Source organism: Lampetra fluviatilis, chromosome 5, assembly GCF_964198595.1.
Source record: "Lampetra fluviatilis chromosome 5, kcLamFluv1.1, whole genome shotgun sequence".
NCBI classification, from domain to species: Eukaryota; Metazoa; Chordata; class Hyperoartia; order Petromyzontiformes; family Petromyzontidae; genus Lampetra; species Lampetra fluviatilis.
Genome location: NC_136279.1, coordinates 3,339,436 through 3,362,322, shown reverse-complemented (window position 1 = coordinate 3,362,322; position 22,887 = coordinate 3,339,436). Strand labels below are relative to the sequence as shown.

At 48.1% G+C, this 22,887-nt stretch overlaps 1 protein-coding gene across 1 annotated transcript; it reads right to left on the bottom strand.

The window, feature by feature from the left end:
• Positions 1–547: 547 nt before the first annotated feature.
• On the bottom strand, positions 548–14,461 carry LOC144932187 (uncharacterized). Its single transcript, XM_078856139.1, has 10 exons — positions 14,405–14,461; positions 13,189–13,251; positions 9,864–9,941; positions 8,841–8,918; positions 7,495–7,572; positions 5,869–5,913; positions 5,017–5,088; positions 4,489–4,548; positions 3,032–3,094; positions 548–2,630 (listed from the first exon to the last, which is right to left on the bottom strand). The coding sequence occupies exons 1-10, from the start codon at positions 14,442–14,444 to the stop codon at positions 2,497–2,499; spliced, it is 711 nt and encodes a 236-aa protein (XP_078712265.1). The 5' UTR covers positions 14,445–14,461; the 3' UTR covers positions 548–2,496.
• Between the last annotated feature and the right edge of the window lie 8,426 nt (positions 14,462–22,887).

The window sequence follows — 22,887 nt, the reverse complement described above, 5'->3', positions numbered from 1 at the left end:
CGTGTACAAAGGTCGTCGGTAAGTTGAAGAACAAATCTCATAGCCAAATCTAGCAGTCACGTGGCCTAACCCAAAAATAAAACACATTCCTGCGGAGGGAGCTGGTAGGAACGTTGGGTTGCTCGGTCAATGGCCAGGGTCAACGGCGGCGTGGTGTATTCCGCAAATATGGCCGACTGTGAGAGCGGGCACAAGCCGGCGTGAGTAGGTTAAACGTTGAGTTTTATAAGGGCACCACGGGGTGAGCAGCCCTTCCTCACCCAGCCCCTCCCCACCCCACCCAACCCCTCCCCATTCTCCCCACCCAGCCCCTCCCCACCCTCCCCTCTCCACCCAGCCCCACCCCTCCCATTTTTGGATGCACGACAGACGGACGGACACAATAATCCCGTGTGGGCTGGTGTAACCAGGAGGTTCCTACCAGTAATACGAACCCTACTAGTGGCTGTGAGAACGTGTTAAGTTAACATAAATCGACATAGTTTTAATACGCATAAACTATAATAGGGCAACGTTATTTGAACAAAAAGTAAACAAAGCAGACACAACTGCCTTAAAGATTTATTTCCCCACATTCTGAAACATACCAGACACGCTTGTTAAATACATATCCACTGCTTTTAAACGGACCTGCCGGAATGACTATACAACATTTACTTAAAGATTCACAAAATTAAGCTTTACATAGGATGTGCATAATAATGGCATGAATTTTAATTTTCTTTTAATGCTCACTTCAATAAATAAAAAAAACACATTTATGGCGTAATGATACTGCGAGGGGAAAACGTGCGTTCTCCCAATTCATTTCTTTACCGCAAACCAGAATCTGCCAATATCTGGTGGAAAATGAGCACTTACATTACATTCCCTCATGGTATAGACTATTATTTAACAAAAAAATTAGTAAGGGGGGGGGGCGAAGATATTTTCATTAACACATAAACAAGACCCAACATGTGGCGTATTGGATGCCTGTATAAAGTGATAATCACCCAGTGCATGTTTGGACTTCTAAGCAAGGGACCTACATTTTCATAAGGAGGGTACTCATTCTCCTCTGCTGCCCACATCGTCTGGAACTCCCTTCCCCCAGACATCCGTGCTGTCAATTCCCTGTACTCAATCAAGTCCTGGCTCAAGAGCTTTCCTTCCTTTGCCTATCACTGACTGCACTCTCTTTAAAAAGAAACGCCTTGTGTCTCTGCATAGCATCTTCAGATGTTGCCGCATTTACATGCCACTACATACATGCCATTAGTATCCTATTATAATAAGTGTCTTTTGCAAACATTCCTGTGGAAAATACAATTTCTTTAAAGCTACGGTACCATATTCTGAACACGCAGAGGACAAAAATACGTATTTCAATAGAGCTTGCATTAAAGGGGGGGGGGGGGGCAATTATGCATCCATGAATATTAGTGAGGAATTCCAGGTCTTCGTTCAAGATAAACACGTAGGCTCTCCAGTGTATTAACACTAACCAGTGTCTAAATTCATCATACATGCGTTGTACAAAAATATATATTATATAAAACAGACATGAGTAGTTTCCTCGAATATAAACCCGTAATACTAATAAAACTACTCAAATGTCAATCCCAAACCGTTCCTTTGTGGACTTTATCAAAATTGCCCAATTTTCTCGGGCCTCCACAATGTAAAGTGTCAACTCAATTTTTAAGTAAATCTCTCTGCACTGATTAAGGACCATTAGCCTATGACGTCATACTAATGTGTGGTTGCTTTGAAGCAGTACAAATCATTAATGTGGTGATTTGTGTACACCACTGCCAACACGGTCCTTTAAACGTTTAGTTGTCTTCGATTGTAGCAAAGCATGGTTTGGCACATGTATTCTTCAACCCTAGTTTCGAGGGGTTACTCAACAGATGAGCGGATAAGCGTAGAGTGAAACCCAGTTAATCATCTGCCAAATAGAACACAGCCTCGTGGCAGAGTAACACAGAAGTGAAATGCGGCAGAAGGTTGACGGATCTCAGGTGGCCCTCAATAAAGTCACCTGTCAAATGGTTAATAAAATAAAATGTGGCTCTGCTGCCTGTAGGGGGCACAAAACCCGAACAGGAAAACTCCTCCCACATTGTACCTCGGGCACGTTCAACCCTTGCGGTGCATTTGTAAAATTATGATTAGTAATGAATGTGCACACCTACCCTCCTTGGTAATTTGATCAATAATCATGATTCAAGGCCGTGATTTCGATTCAGGAACCGATTCTATTTTCGTCTGGATTTTACCCTCTCGTGTGCATTGTTTTGCATTCTTCTCTGGCTCATTTTGTTGCAAGGTTCGTTTGTTCTCTTAGCCCAGATGTTAGATTAACATATCATTTGCATGTCACTTGCATATCACAAACACAAAGTGAAAAACAAAATTCTTACACACACCTACAAAATAAAAATGATAAAAAAACCTTCGGAAAGTAAAATTCGGATTGAAGTTTGCTCCGGGCCAATCACCGGCCGGGGCTTAAATGACCCTGACGTAAGCCACCGAATGGTTGCTTCTGGGATGGTGGGAAAGTTTCCTTCCTCGACGTACGATGAACACCACCGCCAAGGCCAGCAGAAGCAGCACGATTACAGCCAGCGTGACCATCAAACCTGCACGCCCGGACCGCCACAGGGAGAGGCCACTGAATATCGTTTGTATGAATCCCAAAGTGAGGTCAGGTAGGCGAGAATTATGCAGTGTGCTTGTACGTTAATGGGTCAGACGAAGAGCAGACGAGGTTGAAAAAAACGAGCGAAACAGAAAACATTCCATGCGAAGATTTGATCAACATTAAGTTCATAATATTAAAATTAAGTCGTAAACGTAACCCAAATTTCAGAAGGATGCATGTTCAAAAGCATATGACCAAATCACCCAAGATGTGGAGGTCCTCATCCAGCTGGAGTCAGGCCTGCCGATCCTATATATCTATCATTTGCCCCAAAGGATTGTGGGAGGATGGTTATCATCATGGTGGCGGTGGGAGTGTGGTTTATACAAGAGTGCTTACCAGCAGCTGGAAACCTCTTGAAGCACACGTCAATAGCTCTCGGACAGAGAGGATTTTCACACTCTGCACGAGAACACAGATGCCAATGTGTGGGTGTGAGAAGGCAAATACGAACAGGAGCAAATGGACACAATCCGAGCAGGTGGCACTGTAGCTCCTCCACGTGTTTCACGGTCGTACCGCGTGCTGTTCGGCACAATGTCTGACGTTTCACTCCACGTGCTGGGAGTTTCTTCAGGAAATTATTCATCATCGTCACTGGCAAACATGAGTGACGATTATCTGAACCGATCCTGGGCTTCCCCTAGGTAGACTCAGCCTCACATGAGTAACTGGTGCAATATGTAAACATCACCAAAAGGGACATAAACGCGGCCGGGTGTGGTGCTGGCCACATCACCCCCGTGTTTGCCGTGCCAGCCTTCAAAGGTCCTCACCAACAAGACTTGCCCCAATAGGTCTGTTAAAGTTATCTGAGAGTTATTTGTCTTTTGTACGTGTGTAGTGGGTTCCACGGAGACACACACTTGAACTTGGAGGCAACACTTTTGTTCTAACATCCCAACAGGGTAACTGCATAAACGTACGGGATAACGACATAGGTGGTGACTGCCACGAGAAACAACGGGGTAACTACATAACCGGGTCAGTCAGTAACGCACTGCCTGACCCACGAAGCCGAGCGTAACGACCGAAGACCGAAGACCAAAGAGACGTAGCACAGCGGGTTGATTCCAGAAGACAGCCCCGATCGTCTCTCGGGACCTCCCTTTTATGCGCCTAAGCGTGGCATGGCTCCGCCCATGACCACGCCCCCTTCTGGATCCAACCAGAAGGTTCCGGGCCGCATATCACGTGTCCTGTTCGGCCCCCTCGGTTCCCCCTCGCTACCCTTTCTTGGTCACGTGCCCTTTCGGGTTCACCCAGACTGTCACGTCCTGAAGTGCCCACTCTCTGCCCGTTACCAGAACCATGCCCCCTCGGGTCGCCTTCCATGCCATACATACTCTGGTGCCAGAGAGAGGCTCTAACACGTACAGTTCCCCTCTTCTCTCAGTAGCTGGCGCTAAACGCCGTAGTGACTCAATATACGTCACAACACATGTAAAGGGAAGGTGGTTCGATAGAGGATTCGATCTTTTGTCCTCTTGTGAACCTGCGATAAAAGATACCTACATATGGCCCTGCTTGGGTAGTGTCGAAGTAACTGCAGGATGGGGCAAGGTGGGGCAGGGTGGGGCACCACCCAAATGCACAACCCAATTGTTGTAAACGAAGAAAGCAGTGGCGGCCGGTGGCTCCAATGAAGGTTGGTGGGGCGATGCCACTGGCACTGCGCAGTTGGGTGGGTGGGCAGCCCGGGGTTTGGCACCTTGGCCCAGGTGTCAACCTGTCTGGCTACGGCTCTCCTACTGCTGCCGCGGGGTGTAAGCGGTGGCGCCTGCGGTCGGTCGTACCCTGGGGGAAGGTGGCGACGCTGTAGGTGCAACCCTCCAGGGTGAAGATTCGTGCACTCACTGAGGAGGGGGAGGGGAGGGCGAGGAGGGGGAGGACAGTCGTCAATATTATGATCCAACTCACAGTTGTCAACACGAGGGCCCACAGGACAAACAGGGCCCACGAACTCACCTCCCCTGCTCTGTGGTGTCACTGAAACTAATTACCAATAGCACCCCTCAGCTGCTTTGAAATGAAGTCAACTTAGTTACCTTACACAACTGTGTGGAATAATGAATGTAATTATCTTGCACAACATGGAGCCATTGAATTTTAAATCATTGGTGCTGGTGGTCGCGGTGGTGGTGGTGGTAGTTGTCATGGTGATGGTAGTTGTGGGAGTGGCGGTGGTTGTAATGGTAATGGTAGTTTTTAGAGTGGTGGTGGTGGTAGTTGTAATGCTGATGGAAGTTGTGATAGTGGTGGTAGTGACGGTGTTGGGTGACGGTGGTAGTTTTGGCTGTGTTGGTGGTAGAGATGGTTCAGACCGTTTCTGATGTATGCACTGTTCTTCTCTGGGCAGCTTTCTGATTGGCTGAAGCAATTCTTATCCACACAATCTGCACACAAAAAACAGCATTTTATTTTCAACATACAGTATATTAATCACTTCTGCAGTATTTGTTTTACATTTATTTTAGACTTAATTTGAAGCTTTCGTGACTGCAGGAATTACTCTTTGCTAAATTTGTGTGTCTCTCTCTGTGTGTCTCTGTGTTGTCTCTCTCTGCTTGTGTGTCTGTCTGTGTGTCTCTGTGTCTGTGTTTAGTCTCTCTCTCAAATTTAGCAATCTTTGGAAGAACGTAATCAACCAGGTGAGGTGCTGACTGTTGTGTTAGCCGACTCTCTGTGTTAGATTGCATTGTATTTATAAGTTCACTAGGTTTGTTTTCTACCTGATGACGAGTGCTTGTGTTGCAATCGAAACGTCGTATTCTATTATTTTATTTATTTTATTTCTGCGCGACTTTACCGAAATAACCAAAGAGTTATTTATTTTAGACCTCGTTGTGTTAATGGTGCTCCGGTTTCCTCCCACGTGTATAACAACTCATTAATTGCCCAATAACATATTTTTTATTTGTTAAATGACGTGTTCATTATATGTAATGTGTAGCGTTGACCACTTACAAAATTAGTTTGCCCTGAACATTTTTAAAAGGTGAATCTTGGATCATCAGTAAGTGCTATATAACAGATTATTTTTCGACAAGTATTTTTTTTCATTTTCCTTAAGCGTGGCTCTCTCTCTCGGTGCGTTAACGTCTATCGGCACTTGTGGATGTGTGGGTGTGTGCTGGCGCCTCTTGGTGTTGGGCGGAGGCTTCCAGGTCACCCACCAAAGAAGTCGTCGGTGAAGTTCATGGCACCCGTCCTCTCTGTGGCTGAAATACAGCAGCGACGGCATCGCAGGGGCAATGAACACGTGGAACATGAGCAACGACCACCACCACCACGGGATCATCGCCTCTAACCGAAATTCCAGGGTTAGTCTGCCAATGTATGAGCAGCAGAAATGATAAATCCACTGCTGGATGAAGGCCTTTTCAAGTTGTCTTCATCTCGCATGGTCCTTGCGTGCGGGCTAATTTCATCATTCCGTCTCCGCTGCGGATATCTGTTTTAGATGATTGAACTCACAGATTGAATAACTGAACTCAGCGATTAGGGAGCTGGCGTTGCACACTGGACGTGCAATGCAGCGGTGGCCGGTCCTACTCCTGCGTCGTCCGAGGTGGAGATTGATGCCTCCTCTAATTGGAGCCACAAGTCAACACAGCCCCGCGGCCTCTCTGCTAGCGAACATTAATGACCCCACGCGGCCTCGATGTGAATCAGGCTTGGCACACGCGCCATGGCAGCAGGATCATATGCATCAGCGGTGAAAAAATTCCTTGGTAGATGTATGTGTCTGTACGTGCCGCTGAGATGCTTGCGAGTTGGTCGTGTGTGTGTGAATATGTGTGCGTGCATGTGTGGGGAGCGGTAGTGTAGCGAGCGCAAGGTGGCCCCAAAAAGCGCTACAAGGACATCCTTAAAGCTTCCTTGAAAAGCTTCCTTGAAGAGCTTTGGATTCGACCTGAAAAGCTGGGAACCCCTAGCTCAGGACCGACCTGCCTGGAGAAGAAAAGTACAGGACGGTGCAGTCCTCTGTGAGAGTAGAAGAAACTGCTGTGCTATCTTGAAGAGGCATCAACGCAAATCTACCAAGGAAGGACTTATGGCTGCACCTCAGAGCTCTACATCCTCCCTAACCTGCCCAGTGTGCCACAGAGAATTTCTGGCTCGCATTGGCCTGTTCAGCCATCTGCGCACTCATCAAAACCCAACAAAATGACAAACGTGCCATGGTCATCATCAACTCGATGGACGAACAAGACAGAGTGTAGCGGTTAGCGCGCCGCGCTACGAACCTGGCGACCCGAGTTTGATTCCTGCTCACGACCAACACCAGTGACGATTATATCTGAACCGGCCCTGGTGCTGGCCACCCACCCTCTTGTATAGGTCCTCGCTAACAGCACTTGCCCCAACAGTCTGTTAAGGCTATACAGGGCCTCTTTGTCTATGTGCGCGTATTTGTCCGTGTGTCCGCGTGTGTCCTGTAATACGATTTGCGTGTTAGCGTGTGCTCGCGCGCACGCTTGTGATTTTGTGCGTGTGTGGGGAGCAAGGCAGCGCAGTGGTCAAAGCACTGCACTGCAAACCTAGTCATCTGAGTTCAATTCCTGGTCCACGGCTAACATCAGAGGCCAGTGATATCTGGCACCAGTGCTGGATCCCCGCTAGGTCGACTCGTCCCTAAGTGATAACCTGATGCGGTGTGTACACATCCGCACTTGGGAGACAAAGGCAGTGGTGCTGGCCACGACCTTAGTAGGTGCTCACGAACAGCACTTGCCCCAACAGTCTGTTACAGGTTCCATCGGTCGTGAGCTTCGGTGTGTGGTGAGGGAGGCACTCACCGGCTTGCTGCAGCAGCATCCTCCACGTGGAAGAGAAGCACCTGCGCCGCACTTGCAGGTAGCCCTTGGTTTTGCAGTCTGCACACGGGAGCGGCACATGGGGAAGCATTTGTAATCTTTGGGTGCTGTGAGCCTGCCGTAGGGGCCAAGAGACAGGGTGACCGGGAACTGAGAACACCGCTGTCGTATGTGGGCATCGAGAAGATTTATTTGATCGAGTCGAAGTATACGAGGCTACGACGGCAGGGGATTGATCATGGCTGCTGCTGCTGCTGATAATGATGACATATAAATTACTAGCTTTACTACCCAGCTTCGCCCGGGACTTGGATTCACCACGCCCGGCCGCCTTTGTCTCCCCAGTGGTGATATTCACACACCACACCAGTTACTCGTTTGAGGCTGATTCGACCTAGGGGAGGCCCAGGACCGATTCAAATTATCGTCACCGGTGGTGGCCGTGAGCCGGATTCGAACTCGGGTTGCCGGGTTCGTAGCGCAGCGCGCTAACCACTACACTACAATGCGTTACGCTTCCACATGCGCGGGTCACGTGACAGATTTGACATCACAGCTCACTTGCCGCGCAAAAAATCTATGCATTATTGAGCTCCCCCCCCCCCCCCCCCCAAAAAAAGTGTATTTTTATCATATTTGCATGGTGTAAGTCTGGAAAGTACCACATGGCAAATTTCCAGTTTGTTGCATGTCGGGAAGTATGCTAAACATTTTGAACAGACACATATTCTCAACTTTGCCTTTTATATATATGGAGATAAAAGTGGGCACTGACAAGGAAAATGGAACAACAGCTGAAAAGTGTGAGGAAACAAAGTGCGGACAGCCGCAAGTTGGAATGTTACGTGATGTTAAGGCTGCAGTTTTGTAAACCATGGTCTCGACCTGACCTTAAACACAAGAGCCCTGCAACTCAGCAAGAAAAAATTAACCCGTAAAAACAAAGTTTTTCACTATAAATCCTTTATATGCGTGGCATCGGTTTTATTTTATTATTCATTTCTGTTTTTCTTGAGTAAGAGTTTCATTTTTATCACATTGGTATTTTTAATTAAATATGAATTTTTTTTTTCCTAAAAAGTGGAAAATTTTGGAAAAAAAATTTCACGAAAATAAATTGTCACGGACAACGAGTCTGTGTGCAAAATGTCAGCTCGATTGGATCACGGGAAGTGGGTTAAAAAACGACCGAAAGATTTGCACGGTCGTAAGCGCGCAAGCAAGTGAACTTAATATAAAGGATTTAAAAAAGGGTAGCCACACGCACTTTGTGCCTGGAATCCAGGACCTCAAAGTTAGTGGCTCAGAGAGGCATCTCGGGTACTCACGGGAAATTGTGTCTCTGCCTTTGGAAACTTCAGTTATGCAGTTCGTGGTGACTTTGACAAAGCCATCCCTTTCACACACTGGACACGGAGGGGAGGGGGGGGCAGCGGGGGATTATGGGAGCAGAAGAGGACTTGGATGCAATCCTTGAGGGCTGGAAACATCAGTTCAGGAACTAAGCATTGTTAAGGACAGGCACAAAAGTTTACAAGCACTTTAGTTAATTTTTTTATAAAAACACCACAGCGCTTAAAATTAACGCTGCCTTATCACAGGAAATGGTTGGAACAGATGTGCCAGTGGTTCGCACGCTGTGCTATGAACCTGGCAACCAGAGTTGGACTCTAGGCCATGGCTAACATCAGCGGCGGTAAGTGATTAATGAAGCTAGCCCGGGCTGTCTCACCATATGACAACCCATAGCTGGCTTCTTCTCAGGAAGTGGTATTCAATATATCAACCCCAAAAGAATGGTCAATTATACGCCACCTGAACATATATTCACTCAATGGACAACCAAGACAAAGATCCCCCGTTTATCCTTGACAGAATGTTGGGGCAGTGCTGTATGGAAGGAGCGTCTATGAAAGCTGGCACGGCACACGAGGGGGTAGGTAGCGAGATGTTAACTCCCTCGTCTGGTATACAGGAGGTTGTGGGTTTGATCCCGGGCCTGATGCCTGTATATTTGAAGTTTGCGTATTCTCCCCGTGGTCACATGGATTTTTCTCCGGGTCCTCCGGTTTTTCTCTCCACATTTCGAAACATGCGTTTAGAGTCTGTGGCTGCTATAACTTTCCATATGATGATAAGCCTCTTGGGTGAACTATCATGTGTGGCCAGGTCACTTCTGAAAAAGAGCTTTGTAGGCTCAGTGGGCCTTACCTGGTAAAATAAAAACAACTTTACTTTATCTTAGGGTGACCAGCACCACCACGCCCGGCCGTGGTGGTGCGCACAGCCGCTCACACGCACGAGTACAGAAGCACACGCAACAAAAGTATTCAAGCAGCTGTGCACATTACCTGCCTCGGCACTCAGATTGGCGTTGAGCGGGCCCTCGCACTCCACCAACGCCTGCTCACACATCTCCACAACGCACGCTGCAAGAGGAACAGAGAACTCGGGTCAGAGTCATCACGGAAAGAGGACGCAGGCCAGGGTGCCGCGGGAGGCAGGGGGGGGAGGCGTGGATGTACGGGGAGGATCGCTGGGGAAAACCGAGGAATTTTTAACGAGCGTGTGAAGGTGACCGACCGGCGTTCGGTGCAACGCTCAACGCCTTCAGTCACGCAAAGTGTCCCCCCCTGATCAAATCGGCGGAGGGACGGGCGCTCACAACTCAATTGGCAGCTCGGAGCCATCGGTGCTAAATAATAATAATAACGATCGTTAAAATGTAGCTTTGATTTAACGTCGTTTCTGCAACGCCGCGCAAATCCGCAAACATTTCGATTCCGATGGTTTCAACCAAAGCGTGAGCGTCGATATACTCTAAGCGGGAGGACAACCCGAGGCAGAGCTGGAGGAAAAAACCCACGCAGCACTCCATCCCCGTACAGATGGGACAGAGGGAGGTCAGTCTCACACTTCCTGTGCTGCCGTCTCCTGGCAAGCCAGGGTATGGCACCTCGACGCCCACGGGAAAGGGAGTTTGACAAGCGCTGTGTCGCAGATACACCGACCCTCGGCGCCTCCGCAGTGCGAGATTACAGGCGTCGCCCCACCACTGCCCGCGCATCAAAGGACAGCCACCGTTCGCTTGCTACGTGTGTACGATGGACTTCTTTCGCACCGTACGTAGCCAACCGTATCAATCGGAGGTGGAGTGTTGAGTATATGGGCAGTGTTAGTCTTTGGGCAGTGTGTGCGTACGTTGAATTTCTTTCACACCGTACGTAGCCAACCATGCTCATCGGAGGTGCGTGGGGGGGGGGGGTGGAACTAAACACAACACAAGCAGTTCTGAAGCTTATTCTTTGGGTCTTTTGGTAAAGTTACGTATGTAGGTTCAAAGAAAGTAACAAAAAATAACAAAAAAATAACAACAAATTACGACGTTTCGATCACAACACAAGCAGTTGTCACAACACGAGCGATCCTCCTGATGACGATCGCTCGTGTTGTGATCGAAACGTCGTAGTTTTTTTGTTCTTTTCTTTGAACCTATCTACGTGACTTTACCGAAAGACCCAAATAATCTGAATTCCTGCAGTCACGAAAGCTTTAAGTCAAGAAATCACAGAGCTTCAAATCAATAACAATGTGGCACTCTTGTTTGCAGACCCCCTCCCTGGAAGACTGATTTGCTGAGCTGACCCTTATCTGGGATTAGAACTTGCAACCTTCCCATCGCGAGGCGAGCGCTCCCTGCCCGCAGTGCCGCCCGCTCACAAGACAGACACTGGGACAAATGCAAAGCGCAATTTAGATTCAGGGCGCAATCCGGCATTTTGGCACAATTCAGATTCCCAAGGGATTAAAGAGCTCAGCAAGCAACCAAAAGCAATTTACAGATTTCAACAAGCTCTACTGTTGTGGGGGCGCACTGCACTTTCAACACGGCATCCTGAGTTTGATTCCCGGCCACAGCTAACATCAGAGTGGCAAGCGATATCCGAACTGGTCACCTCACCAACACGTTCTGACTTGCTTGATGAAGTATGATGAACTGCCATGGCAGAGTATGGGAAGGCCCTCATTCCGCAGAGGATTGTCAAAAAGGGCTGCAAATTGTTCCCATCAAGAAAAAAGTTATTCTTGAAACGGGGAGCAAGTCTCTCTCATCCACTCTGTCAACGCAGCAGTATAAATCGGTGCACGCCAGTTAGTCGACCGGTAGGTTGCGTGCAGTGGGGTAAAGTGTGGATACTCCCACCCCTTCCATGACATTTGACCAGCGTGGAAGAATAGGCCAAGTACCCTTCGGAGGGGCTCCGCAGAGCACCCTCTAGCAAAGACCCTTCCGCCGGCAGTGGAGAGAGCAATCGACTTGAGGGCTGCACCTTTATCTCTCCACAAACCCAACTGAAACCCAACGTCGATGATGGCAACCGTCGCCGCTCGTGATGCCCGCTCGCGTTGTTGCGATCCGCCAGTCACTTCCACGACGAAGACCCTGGCCGGCTGTAGCGAATCGACGGCGTGTGGCCTACAGCCTCCGCATGAGAGCTCTCTCACTCTGCAGGCCCCACGGCCAATCACAGCCGTCGCAGGCGCGACTAGGCGCGCGCCTGCAGGAGGAGTGCCAAACGCAACTCGCCAACACCGCCTGGAGCAATGCGAATCTGACCGATGGCGTCAGACTCGCATTAGGCGCCACGGTGGCTAGGAGATGTTAACTACCTCGCCTGGGATACAGGAGGATCGTGGGTTCGATCCCGACCCTGACAATGCCTGCTGCTGTATATGTGGAGTTTGCGTGTCTCTCTCTCATCATCGGTTTAACCACGGATAGCCTCACTCATCCGAACCCAGGATCTCAGCTAGGTGCTCTCACCTTTGAGCCAACTGGCCAACCTCCTTTAAGGCATCCTTCAGGATGACACGATATTGTTATCATCTACAGCCTGTTCAAAAGTGTTGACGAGGGTTGTTGGACCTCCACGCTACTGTGGCGAACGAGACGTTAACTACCTCGCCTGGTATACAGGAGGTTCGTGGGTTCGATCCCGACCTTGACGCCTGCTGCTGTATATTTCGAACTTGCATGGTCTCCCCATGGTGGCATGGATTTTTCTCCAGGTCCTCCGGTTTTTCCCTCGACATTGAGAATCGACATGCATTTAGAGTATTTGGCCGTGGTCAATTTCCACGTGATAAACCACTTCGTTGAGCTATCATTTGTGGCCAGGTCGCTTCTAAAAAAGAGCTATATAGCTCAGTGGGCCTTACCTGGTAAGATTTTTAAAAATGTAATAGTTTACAAACGTTGCAGTCGATAAATTATATGACAGCATTTCCATTTTTCTGGGGTTTAAATTCACCACATTCAGAGTTTGGTTACCGCGGCAGCAATGTAGCTCTGGAACTCAATGATTTGAATAATTTTAATTCCTTCTGAGCCCGCGTGACTTTGAGATACATAACGATGATCAGGCTCGGTGAGGTTTCGTGTTATCCTCAGAATGTTGGGCTGCAGGTGCAGAATTGCCCATGCGTTGCGTTGTGGCGCAGCTTATCACGAGTGCTATGGCGTGCTTTAGACTGGTAGTGGCTTGTCACGAGTTCGGCAGTGCGGTGTCAGTGTGGATTATGTGATGTGCGGTGTAATGTGGTGTGACGTGGCTCTCCGTGTGCCGAAGGGAGGGAGGTTACAACACACTTCGATGCGGTGCTGTCATACCCCACCTGCTGGATCATCGGTTTCCAAACACGTCATCACGGCATGTTTGCATTTCTTTTCTCTGCACTCTGAAAAACAAAGGAAAACAGTGATTGAAGTCAAATATTCAAACAAAAATTTATAACGACGTTCATGACACTCAAAACTCACAAACAACATCAGTCACGAAGCGCTCCTCCGCTGGTTGTGCACCGCTGCCCTGCAGAGTCCGCTAAAGTGGACGGAGAAGCGCTGCGCCAACCTATGGCTCGGAGCTGGGATTTGAGAGGTGAATTTACCACTTTTTCTTACGAGAGAAATCTGCAACCGCAACAGCGCTGCGAGTCAATGTTGCTTTTATAATTGCACGTAACAGCACGCCATCGTCGTACGAGTCGTGTTTTCCTCTTAATCCGTGAATTTCTCTTTTTCTGTGGCGTGTTTTTCCCCCCCCCCCGCCAAATGTATCCCAATTTTGCTCGTCGATTATCGTGGCCACGAGTGGAAGAATCCATTCAGAAATCTCGCAAAGTTCCGCAGCGAGAGACGGCTGTGGATGAGATGTTCCTCCAGAGGACTTCTCTGTAGAAATCCTTCAAGCGGCCTTTCGCCCTTTCACATGGAACGTTCACGAGCGCTCTGCTGTGAGTTTTGTGATGCGTGACGATCCCCGCCGGTATTCTTTGAATCTCAGAGCTGGAATTCAGCCAGATCAATTGAAACCAAATTCAATGTTGAAAACTCAAAATCTAATTTGAAAACTATTTTCTTTGTTGTCCTTCCCCCCTGCCTCCCCCCCCCCCCCCGCACGTACGGTGCGAAAGAAGTTCAACATACAATATTACGTGGTGTTTTTTGTGTGCAGCCATTGGTGACGAGGTTTAGACCATCAAGCCGGTTTAACCACGGATAGCCTCACTCATCCGAACCCAGGATCTCAGCTAGGTGCTCTCACCTTTGAGCCAACTGGCCAACCTCCTTTAAGGATCCTTCAGGATGACACGATATTGTTATCATCTACAGCCTGTTCAAAAGTGTTGACGAGGGTTGTTGGACCTCCACGCTACTGTGGCGAACGAGACGTTAACTACCTCGCCTGGTATACAGGAGGTAGTGTGGGTTCGATCCCGACCCTGACGATGGCTGCATATTTGGGATTTGCATATTCTCTCCGTGGTCGCGTGGATTTTTCTCCACATTTAGAATCGACATGCGTTTGAATATTTAGTTCGTTGCACTCACCTCCGATTTTCTCCAGTGTGAAGCCACACTTGCGTTGCATCTCCTCGGAGCTTGGATGAACTGTGGAAAGACAAAAAATACCACCTTTAATTCCAATTCCAGCACCTGCGCCACTATCAACTTCGCCCATGTTTTACGTCGGCGCTGTTACCACAAAAATCATCACCGCCGTGGAAACAATCAGAAAAATCGTCAATAAATAAACCACCTTCTGACACTGTTGTACATTTAGGATCATCATCACCATCGTCGCCACAACCACCACCACATTTTATGCTTTCATTTAATATCATGAAGGTATCGTGACTGCAGGATTAGATGTTTTTCCACCTGAGGACGACCGCTTGTGTTGCGATCGAAACATCGTGATTTATTTAATGTTTTACCTGCGTGACTTTACTGAAAGAACCAAAGAGTATCATGAAGGTAATGGAAATTACAATTCTGCATCTGTTTGTCGATCAATCTTAACACGTAGGCTTTCGCGACCAATATTGTTCATAATCAACGATTTTTGGGTTTAGATCGCGTTATTTATAAATGTGTCGTAACCCTCCACCACCCGACACGGCCAATCAGTAAAAAAGTAACAAAGTGTCACGTTGACAAAAGACAAATAGTTCACTGCTTTAGCCCACCGGTGTGTTGAAGCGTGTTGTGGTTTCACGCTTCAACACACCGGTGGGCTAAAGCAGTGAACTATTTGTCTTTTGTCAACGTGACACTTTTTTACTGATTGGCCGTGTCGGGTGGTGGAGGGTTACGACACATTTATAAATAACGCGATCTAAACCCAAAAATCGTTGATTATGTCGATCAATCTGTCCACACGCCAGCGGCCGCGATTCTTCGCTCGTGTTGACGGAACGTGAACCGAGACGCGCCAGACTACTGTGGGGTAACCACTCGGGTTGTTTGGCAGAAACATTTTGAAACAAAATTGTGGCCGTTTGGTGTCCCAAAAAATGAAGAGGGCGGGGTGCTGGGAGTTAACTTGCACTTCTATAAGGGCAAGAAAGCGAACATTCGCAACAAATATAGTTCAGCTGATGGCCTTTCTATTTATGCTACTTTATTTTATGTTTTATTTACGATACAGCATTTTTAAACAGTGTTATATGCAAAAGTACAATATTGCTTCTTATTCATGAGTTATTTTTTAACCATGCTTCCCTTTTTTGTTGAACCGTAACACATTTCATAACGCTGACCGTATGGGCATTTAAATAAATTCTAGATTTGAAGCTTTCGTGACTGCAAGGATTCATATTCTTAGGTGTTTTCGGTAAAGTCACGTAGGTAAAACATTAAAATTAATAAAAGTAAAATAAAATAAAAATCACGACGTTTCGGAGGCAACACAAGCTTCCGTCTTCAGGTGGAACCGTCACAGCCACGATAGCTGTATCAAGTAAATTTACAGCCACGACAGCTGTATCAAGTAAATGTACTTGATACAGCTGTCGTGGCTGTGACGGTTCCACCTGAAGACGGAAGCTTGTGTTGCCTCCGAAACGTCGTGATTTTTATTTTATTTTACTTTTATTAATTTTAATGTTTTACCTACGTGCCTTTACCGAAAAAACCTAAGAACATTTAAATAAAGTCCATTGGTGTGTTCCGACTTACGAACCGTTCGAGTTACGAACGGGGCCCCCCGGGAACTAATTGTGTTCGTAAGCCGAGGACTGACTATGTATATTCTAGAGTCCAGCAGCAGTTTGGATAATATAATCACACACACACACTAGGTGGCAGCACTTTCCCACTGTCAAATCTTGACTTAAAGCTTGACTGCAGGAATTAATATTCTTTGGGTCTTTCGGTAAAGTCACGTAGATGGGTTATTTTCTTTGAACCTATCTACGTGACTTTACCAAAAGAGCCACATAATATTTCCCATAGTCAATTTCACTTCTTCTTACTGCGACTCTCAAAGCTGGAGTGCACGCAGCCAAATCATCTGCAGGACACGCAATTTAAGTGGTACATTCATCGTTCGCGTGAAAAGACATTGATGACCAATCCGGGCTGGGAACATGCAACTCCTTTGTACTTTAAAAACGAGTTTTAGCCGCAGGAGATCGTTCAGATGTAAACGCAGAATCTCAGTGGTGCCAGCTTCATGAACTATGCTCTGACATCGGAACTTCGCTGAGTTTATCTCGACTGTTGCTGATCGCATTGAACACGGATGGTCCGAGTGGGCTTACCAAGGCAAGGTCTCCGACTAATAAGCAGCACGTCCACACACACGTCCACACAAAGACAAAGATCCCCCATATAGCCTTCACAGACTGTATGGACAAATGCTGTGAGTGAGCACCTATGAAGGCCAGAACGGCACACGAGGAGGTGGGTGGCCAGCACCACGCCCGGCCGCCTTTGTCTCCCCAGTGGCGATGTTTACTACACATCGCACCAGGTACTCATTTGAGGCTGAGTCCACCTAAGGGGAGGCCCAGGACTGGTTCAAATAATCGTCACTGATTTTGGCCGTGAGCAGGAATCAAACTCGGGTCGCCAGATTCGTAGCGCAGCATAGCGCTAACCGCTAAACGACCGCTCCCCACATCCACACACACACAACAACAACCGCCCTTCGCCACTAAGTGGCTGTGACGTCACCACGACGCTTGTGCCAGGCTAGGTGCATTTTGAGGCCACGTGAAGTGTCGAACGCCCGCTGACTGGAGGTCACGGGGCAGACCCAGGTGCCACGGGTCGACTGACTGAGATGAGTGGCTGATGCACAACTTGTGCCCCCTACTGTGCCAACTTGCTGTGCTTTAGCCACCCGGCACTCCGCTCGTTGTTGTGAGCGTCGCTCCTCCGCCCTCCGTTGTTGTTGGAGGGCAACTGCCGCCAACTGCTCAGTAGCGTCCTTCACGAGCCTCCTCCACAGAGGCCGATCTTGACACCGCTGGTACCAGTCATCGGCAAGTCCACTCAGCTCCACGTCCTCCTGTACCACATCACTCCATCTCTCTCCAGCCCATGCCGCGCCCGTTTATTCCCCTCGATCCGGCCGAACAAAAGCTGTTTCGGCATGCGGTGGCTGGGCATGCGGGCTACATGACCCAGCCAACGCAGCCTTGCCTGTCGGAGGAGCTCACCGATGGGACTTTGTCCAGGTCTGTTAAGGATTTGTGAGCTCCTCACACAATCCAGCCTGGTTAAACCCAGGATGGATCGTAGGCAGGCCAGCTTAAATGTTTCTAACCGGCGAAGATGTTTCATTAGGGGGGTCCACGTTTCGCAAGCGTAGCGAAGGGAGGGAATGACCGTGGCCGAGGAAACCTGAAGCTTCGTGCGGAGCGACAGACCAGGTAGCTTCCACACAGCGTTACGCAACCGATGAAAATATATTGCCGCTCGACTGATTCGGAGTGAGACCTCTGCTGTTAAACCAGAGCCGGTCATGAGCACACTGCCCAGGTATGGGAAACTTTCCACTCTCTCCACAACTGCCCCATCACCGATTGTGAGTTGTGGGGGTGGAGTGTCCGATGGTACAAAATACCCAGGCAGGTGCTTAGTTTTGGTGGGGCTGATAGCAAGGCCGATAGCAAGGCCCCACCTTTTTGTGGCACGGTCAAGTTTCAGCAGCAGTGTCTCCCCGCACACACCCGCACACACACACACCCACCCACACACCCACGCACACGTGCTCTACCAAAAATAGTCTGCTTAGGTAAACCCCAGGTGACGCGGGGAAATCCCAGTGAATTCGTTCACTGGGATTTCCCCGCTTTTGATTCTTGCTTTTGATTCTTGAGCGTCGAATGACATCACTGCTGCTTTTACGCCAAGTGGTACTGATGTATCGACCCCGGACAAATGATCGGCTGAGTTGGACCCCCGCTGCCCCCCCCCCCCCCGTGTCACCCCACTTCCCTCCTACCCCCCCCTCCCCACTTAAATTAACTTCAAAGTCCTTTACCATACCACTGCTGGATGAAATCATGCCGTTGTTGGTTCGACCATGCTTCAGCACGTTGGCCAGTTCTGTACGTGTTGGCGAAGGGGTAAGTCTAAGATCGATTCAGATGTAACCTGCCACTGGCGTTAGTCGCAGCCGATACACGAACACAGTTCACCGAATGCAACAGCGAACTGTGCTAACCACTGCGCCACGGCTCCACAGCCACCCAACATGCGCACACACACACAGCAGCAACAACAAATCCCGGATTTAAACTCAAAGACATTTGGGGCAAGCACGTAGCATCGTCACCCACGGTGTGAAATCCGCGTTCATCCCACAAGTTAAATAACGATATCTATGGGTAGTGCTAACACTTGTGGCTCACAGCGGGAGGCACCTGGGTTCGATTCGCAGCTCGGCAACCTTTCTGCGTGGGTGTGTATGTTCTCCCCCTGTTCTGTAAATGTTTCCTCCGAGTTCTCCGGATTCCTCCCACAGCGAAAACAACAAAATATTCCACACAGCACAAGTGGCATTTACCAATAACATTCCAATAGTGGAAAAGTACGGACCTGAAAACGCGCACTTCTCAATTTGCACTACACACGGCAGCAGCTTCGCCCGCGACTGAAAATACTGTGTAACAAATGTATTATTTTTTTTGTTCCTGGGTAGTAAGTGTTATTTTCTAATTGCTTATGCCTCAAAAGTACAGAAAATTACTATTTTTTCCCCACAAACTTTGCATTTGTGACCAGGACAGTGATATTTCGAAATGTACCTATTTTCAATGAGAAAACGTGTGTATTTGTGTCATTCCTTCACGTAAAGTCCTGGTCACAAAAACAAAGTTTGTGGGGAATAATAATAGCCATTTTCTATACTTTTGAGGCATAAGCAATTACAAAATAACACTTACTACCCAGGAACAAAAATCGTGTTCCATAGTGAAATCATTGGCAGGACCCTCTTGAGTAAGCAACTCGTGTAAGTTCAACAGAGCTTCAACTGCACAGCGAGTCGTGTGGTTCATGGAGACTTGACGCCTCGCAAAAGGTTTCTGTTTGGTGCTTTAACATCTTTACACCTGTCTTATCGCCAGAAAGGCGAACAGCATTCTCATAACAATGCCCATCCTAGTGTAGCAATACGACTATTAACATGAACCCTTCATCGCGGAAATGTCTCACGAGATCTCAAGGAAGTGTCGCGTGGCGTCCCACCTGCATGCGTCGTCTCCCCTGCTGCTGTTGACGACGATGGCGTTACACGACCAGCGGCATCACCAGCGGCGCAACGGGACACGAGCGTCAGCAGCAACAGCAGACCGAGGTGGAAGCAGCAGCAGCGGCAGCGGCGAGCGTGGCACAGCTGACTTCTTGCGCCCATCGTAGAGAAGAGAGGATCGACCGCGCCGTGTCTGGCTGGGCTGGAGGTGAACTCGCAATGAGGTGGCGCTTCAAGATGATGAGCGGTTTTCTCCGGTGGAGGAGGAGACAGGAGGAAGAGGTGGTGGTGGTGAGGGAGGGGGGGGGTGTCAGCCGCGTCTCTCGGGCTTGTCGGTGGCATCGGTGCGCTCCGGAAATCCCCGCTGGAGGGCTTCCGCGAGGAAGGAATGCGTGGGGTGGTCGCCCTGGTTGGCGGTGGTGGCGATTGGGGTGGTGATGGGCGCGCTCTGTAATCTGCGGGGGGTGGTGGGGTGTGAGTCGGGTGAGGTCGGTGGGTGCTGCTCGAAATTGATTCTCGTCATCGATATGGAATGCCGGTGCCAGGACTGGCCAACAGCACGTGCCGGTTTAACACGCATGCAGTGCGCTTTCGTGACCAATATTATCCATAATTGAGTGGGTTTTTTGGGGGGGGGTTAGATCGCGTAAATATATAAATGTGTCGTTAAAACCCGCACCACCCGACACAGCCAACTAGTAAGGGTTGTCACGTAAACAGAACGTGGCCCATTCGTCACTAGCACAGCACACCGGTGTGTTGGAGAGCCAAGCCACAACATTTACAACATTTACGATCTGAACACGTGCCAGGCAAGGCAGGATTGAGAGAAGTACAAGCAATTCATACTCTTAGTTCTTTCGGTAAAGTCACGTAGGTAAAAAATTAAATTACAATTAATAACCGTCACAACCAGATTTGCGGCAAATCTGGTTGTGACGGTCCCACCTGATGACGGAGACTTGTGTTGCCTCCGAAACGTCGTGATTTTATTGTTTTATTTTTGTTAATTTTAATTTCATTTTTCACCTACGTGACTTTATCGAAAGAACTAAGAGTATGAATCCTTGCAGTCACGAAAGCTTCAAATCTAGAAGTACAAGCAACGTAGGTTTCGTGAGCGACCCGTGCGGTGCCGACTTGTGTGTTTGTGTTTCGTTGCCTCGGCTTGAGCGAGCCACTATTCCTCGGCACGCGAGATTGACGCTTCGTCTGAAACGAATCGACGGGAACAGCAGCGCATCGCGGCTCCAGCTGCGCGCCCTGAAACCCCTCGCGCGCGTCCAAGGTGGAGGAAGTGGCCGTGCACACGATGGGAACTCCGTAGACGCAGCGGTCCACACACTTTTTGGCACCAGGAACCGGTTTCGTGGAAGACAATTTTTTCACGGACCGGGCGGCGGGGGGGGGGTCATCGTTGGGTCTTTGCACCTTTTCAAAGAAGCTCTCCGGCGACGTTTGTTTTTTTTTGCTCATTTTGGCGAGGGGTTAGCAGCTTCTGGGCGAACCAAAACTGTGGCTGAGACGAGTGCGCAGTGCGGGGAAGAGGCGCGGACGGAAGTGGTAAATAATAAAATAATGGGGGCGGGCCACGTACGGACTCAAATAAGCGTCGGATTCTGACTTCTCATAAGGAGCGCGCAACCCAGACCCCTCGCCGCATGCGCAAGTTTACACAGCCGGGTTCGCGCTCCTATGAGAATCTCATGCCGCTGCTGATCTGACAGGAGGCGGAGCTCAGATGACAATGCGAGCGATGGGGAGCGGCTGTCAATACAGATGATGAAGCGTCATCATCTGTATTGACAGATGACGAAGCTTCATCATCTGTATTCATACTCTTAGGTTTTTTCGGTAAAGTCACGTAGGTAAAAAGAAATAATAATAACAATAATAATATTTATTATTATAATAATATAATTTTTATTATTTATTTTTACCTACGTGACTTTACCGAAAAAACATAAGAGTATGAATCCCTGCAGTCACGAAAGCTTCAAATCTAGAATCATCTGCCAATGCAGGTGATGACGCTTCGTCATCTGTCAATACAGATGATGACGCTTCATCATCTGTCAATACAGATGACGACGCTTCGCTCGCTCGCTCACCGCTCACCTCCTGCTGTGCGGCCCGGTTCCTAAGGAGCCGTTCATAAATGACGTCACGCACATTTGTGACGATGTGTGACGAGGGGGGGGGGGGGTTTGAGAAATGTGACGTCACATCAAAATGCGCAACTTTAAATAAATATAGACAACACGTTCTACTTAATTAAATAGACTTTTTAATAAATGTTTTCTCCTACAACATCAGAGTGCAGCGCCACATTAAATACGCACTACAATGACGATATTTTAAAGCGATTTGAAGCATGTTTATGGTTTTGGCGCTGCACTCTGATGTTGTAGGAGAAAACATTTATTAAAAAGTCTATTTAATTAAGTAGAACGTGTTGTCTATATTTATTTAAAGTTGCGCATTTTTATGTGATGTCACATTTCTCACCCCACCCCCCCGTCACACATCGTCACAAATGTCGACTTAAACTGGAGGAATCCGATGAGCTATGAAGCTATTTTTTTCACAGATCAACATTAGATCAACATTATCAAGCAGCGTGTTTCAGCAAGCAGCAGACCTCTGGACCGAAACAAATGTTGCTGATATTATTGATAAGAGCATTCCGTACTCTTAGTTCTTTCTGTAAAGTCACGTAGGTAAAAAAATTAATTAAAATTAATAAAAAATAAAACAATAGAGCATTCCGTTTAGAACATGGGACCCCTTTCAACGCAAACTCAGGATGCCTTGCCAGTGCAGCGTTATGGGTAAAAAAAAAAACTATCTCGGATTTGATTTGTGTTTTTGACACACGGAATGGAGTTCTGCCGGTATTGACTTTCACACGCAGTGCTCTATGGGCAAATGCATAATGGGTTTGTGTCATATCTCAAAGTCGTGTGGTGGCTGAGTTTCCCCGTGGCTCTATTTCCCCTCAGCTGGTGCCACGGGACTTTCCGAAGAACGAATATGAATAAAATAAATGACTGCAAGGAAGGAAATTGAGGGCTTTTTGACCAAATAACAAAACAATTCGTACAATTCAGACCGGTCTTCTGGTAAAAGGGAACAATGGTTTGCCGTTCGTAGAATATTTGATCATGCGGAACGTATGCCCAAATAATAATTTTAAAAATGCATTTAAAGAGCGCACTTGTACTGAATTCCATCGCTTCTATCTTGCTGCTTAGTGCTGAGGTGACAGGTGAGTTTTGAGGTCACGTTTCAATTTTGAAAGATATTTCTATTTGCCCTGGATTTTTTT

Coding starts and splice junctions, on each gene's coding strand:
- LOC144932187 (XM_078856139.1), bottom strand. CDS start 14,444: ATGCAACGCAAGTGTGGCTTCACACTGGAGAAAATCGGAG. Junction 7,573..8,840: donor AGGCAGAGACACAATTTCCC/GTGAGTACCCGA, acceptor TCCCGTGTGCAG/ACTGCAAAACCAAGGGCTAC. Junction 5,914..7,494: donor GATGCTGCTGCAGCAAGCCG/GTGAGTGCCTCC, acceptor GCTGTATTTCAG/CCACAGAGAGGACGGGTGCC.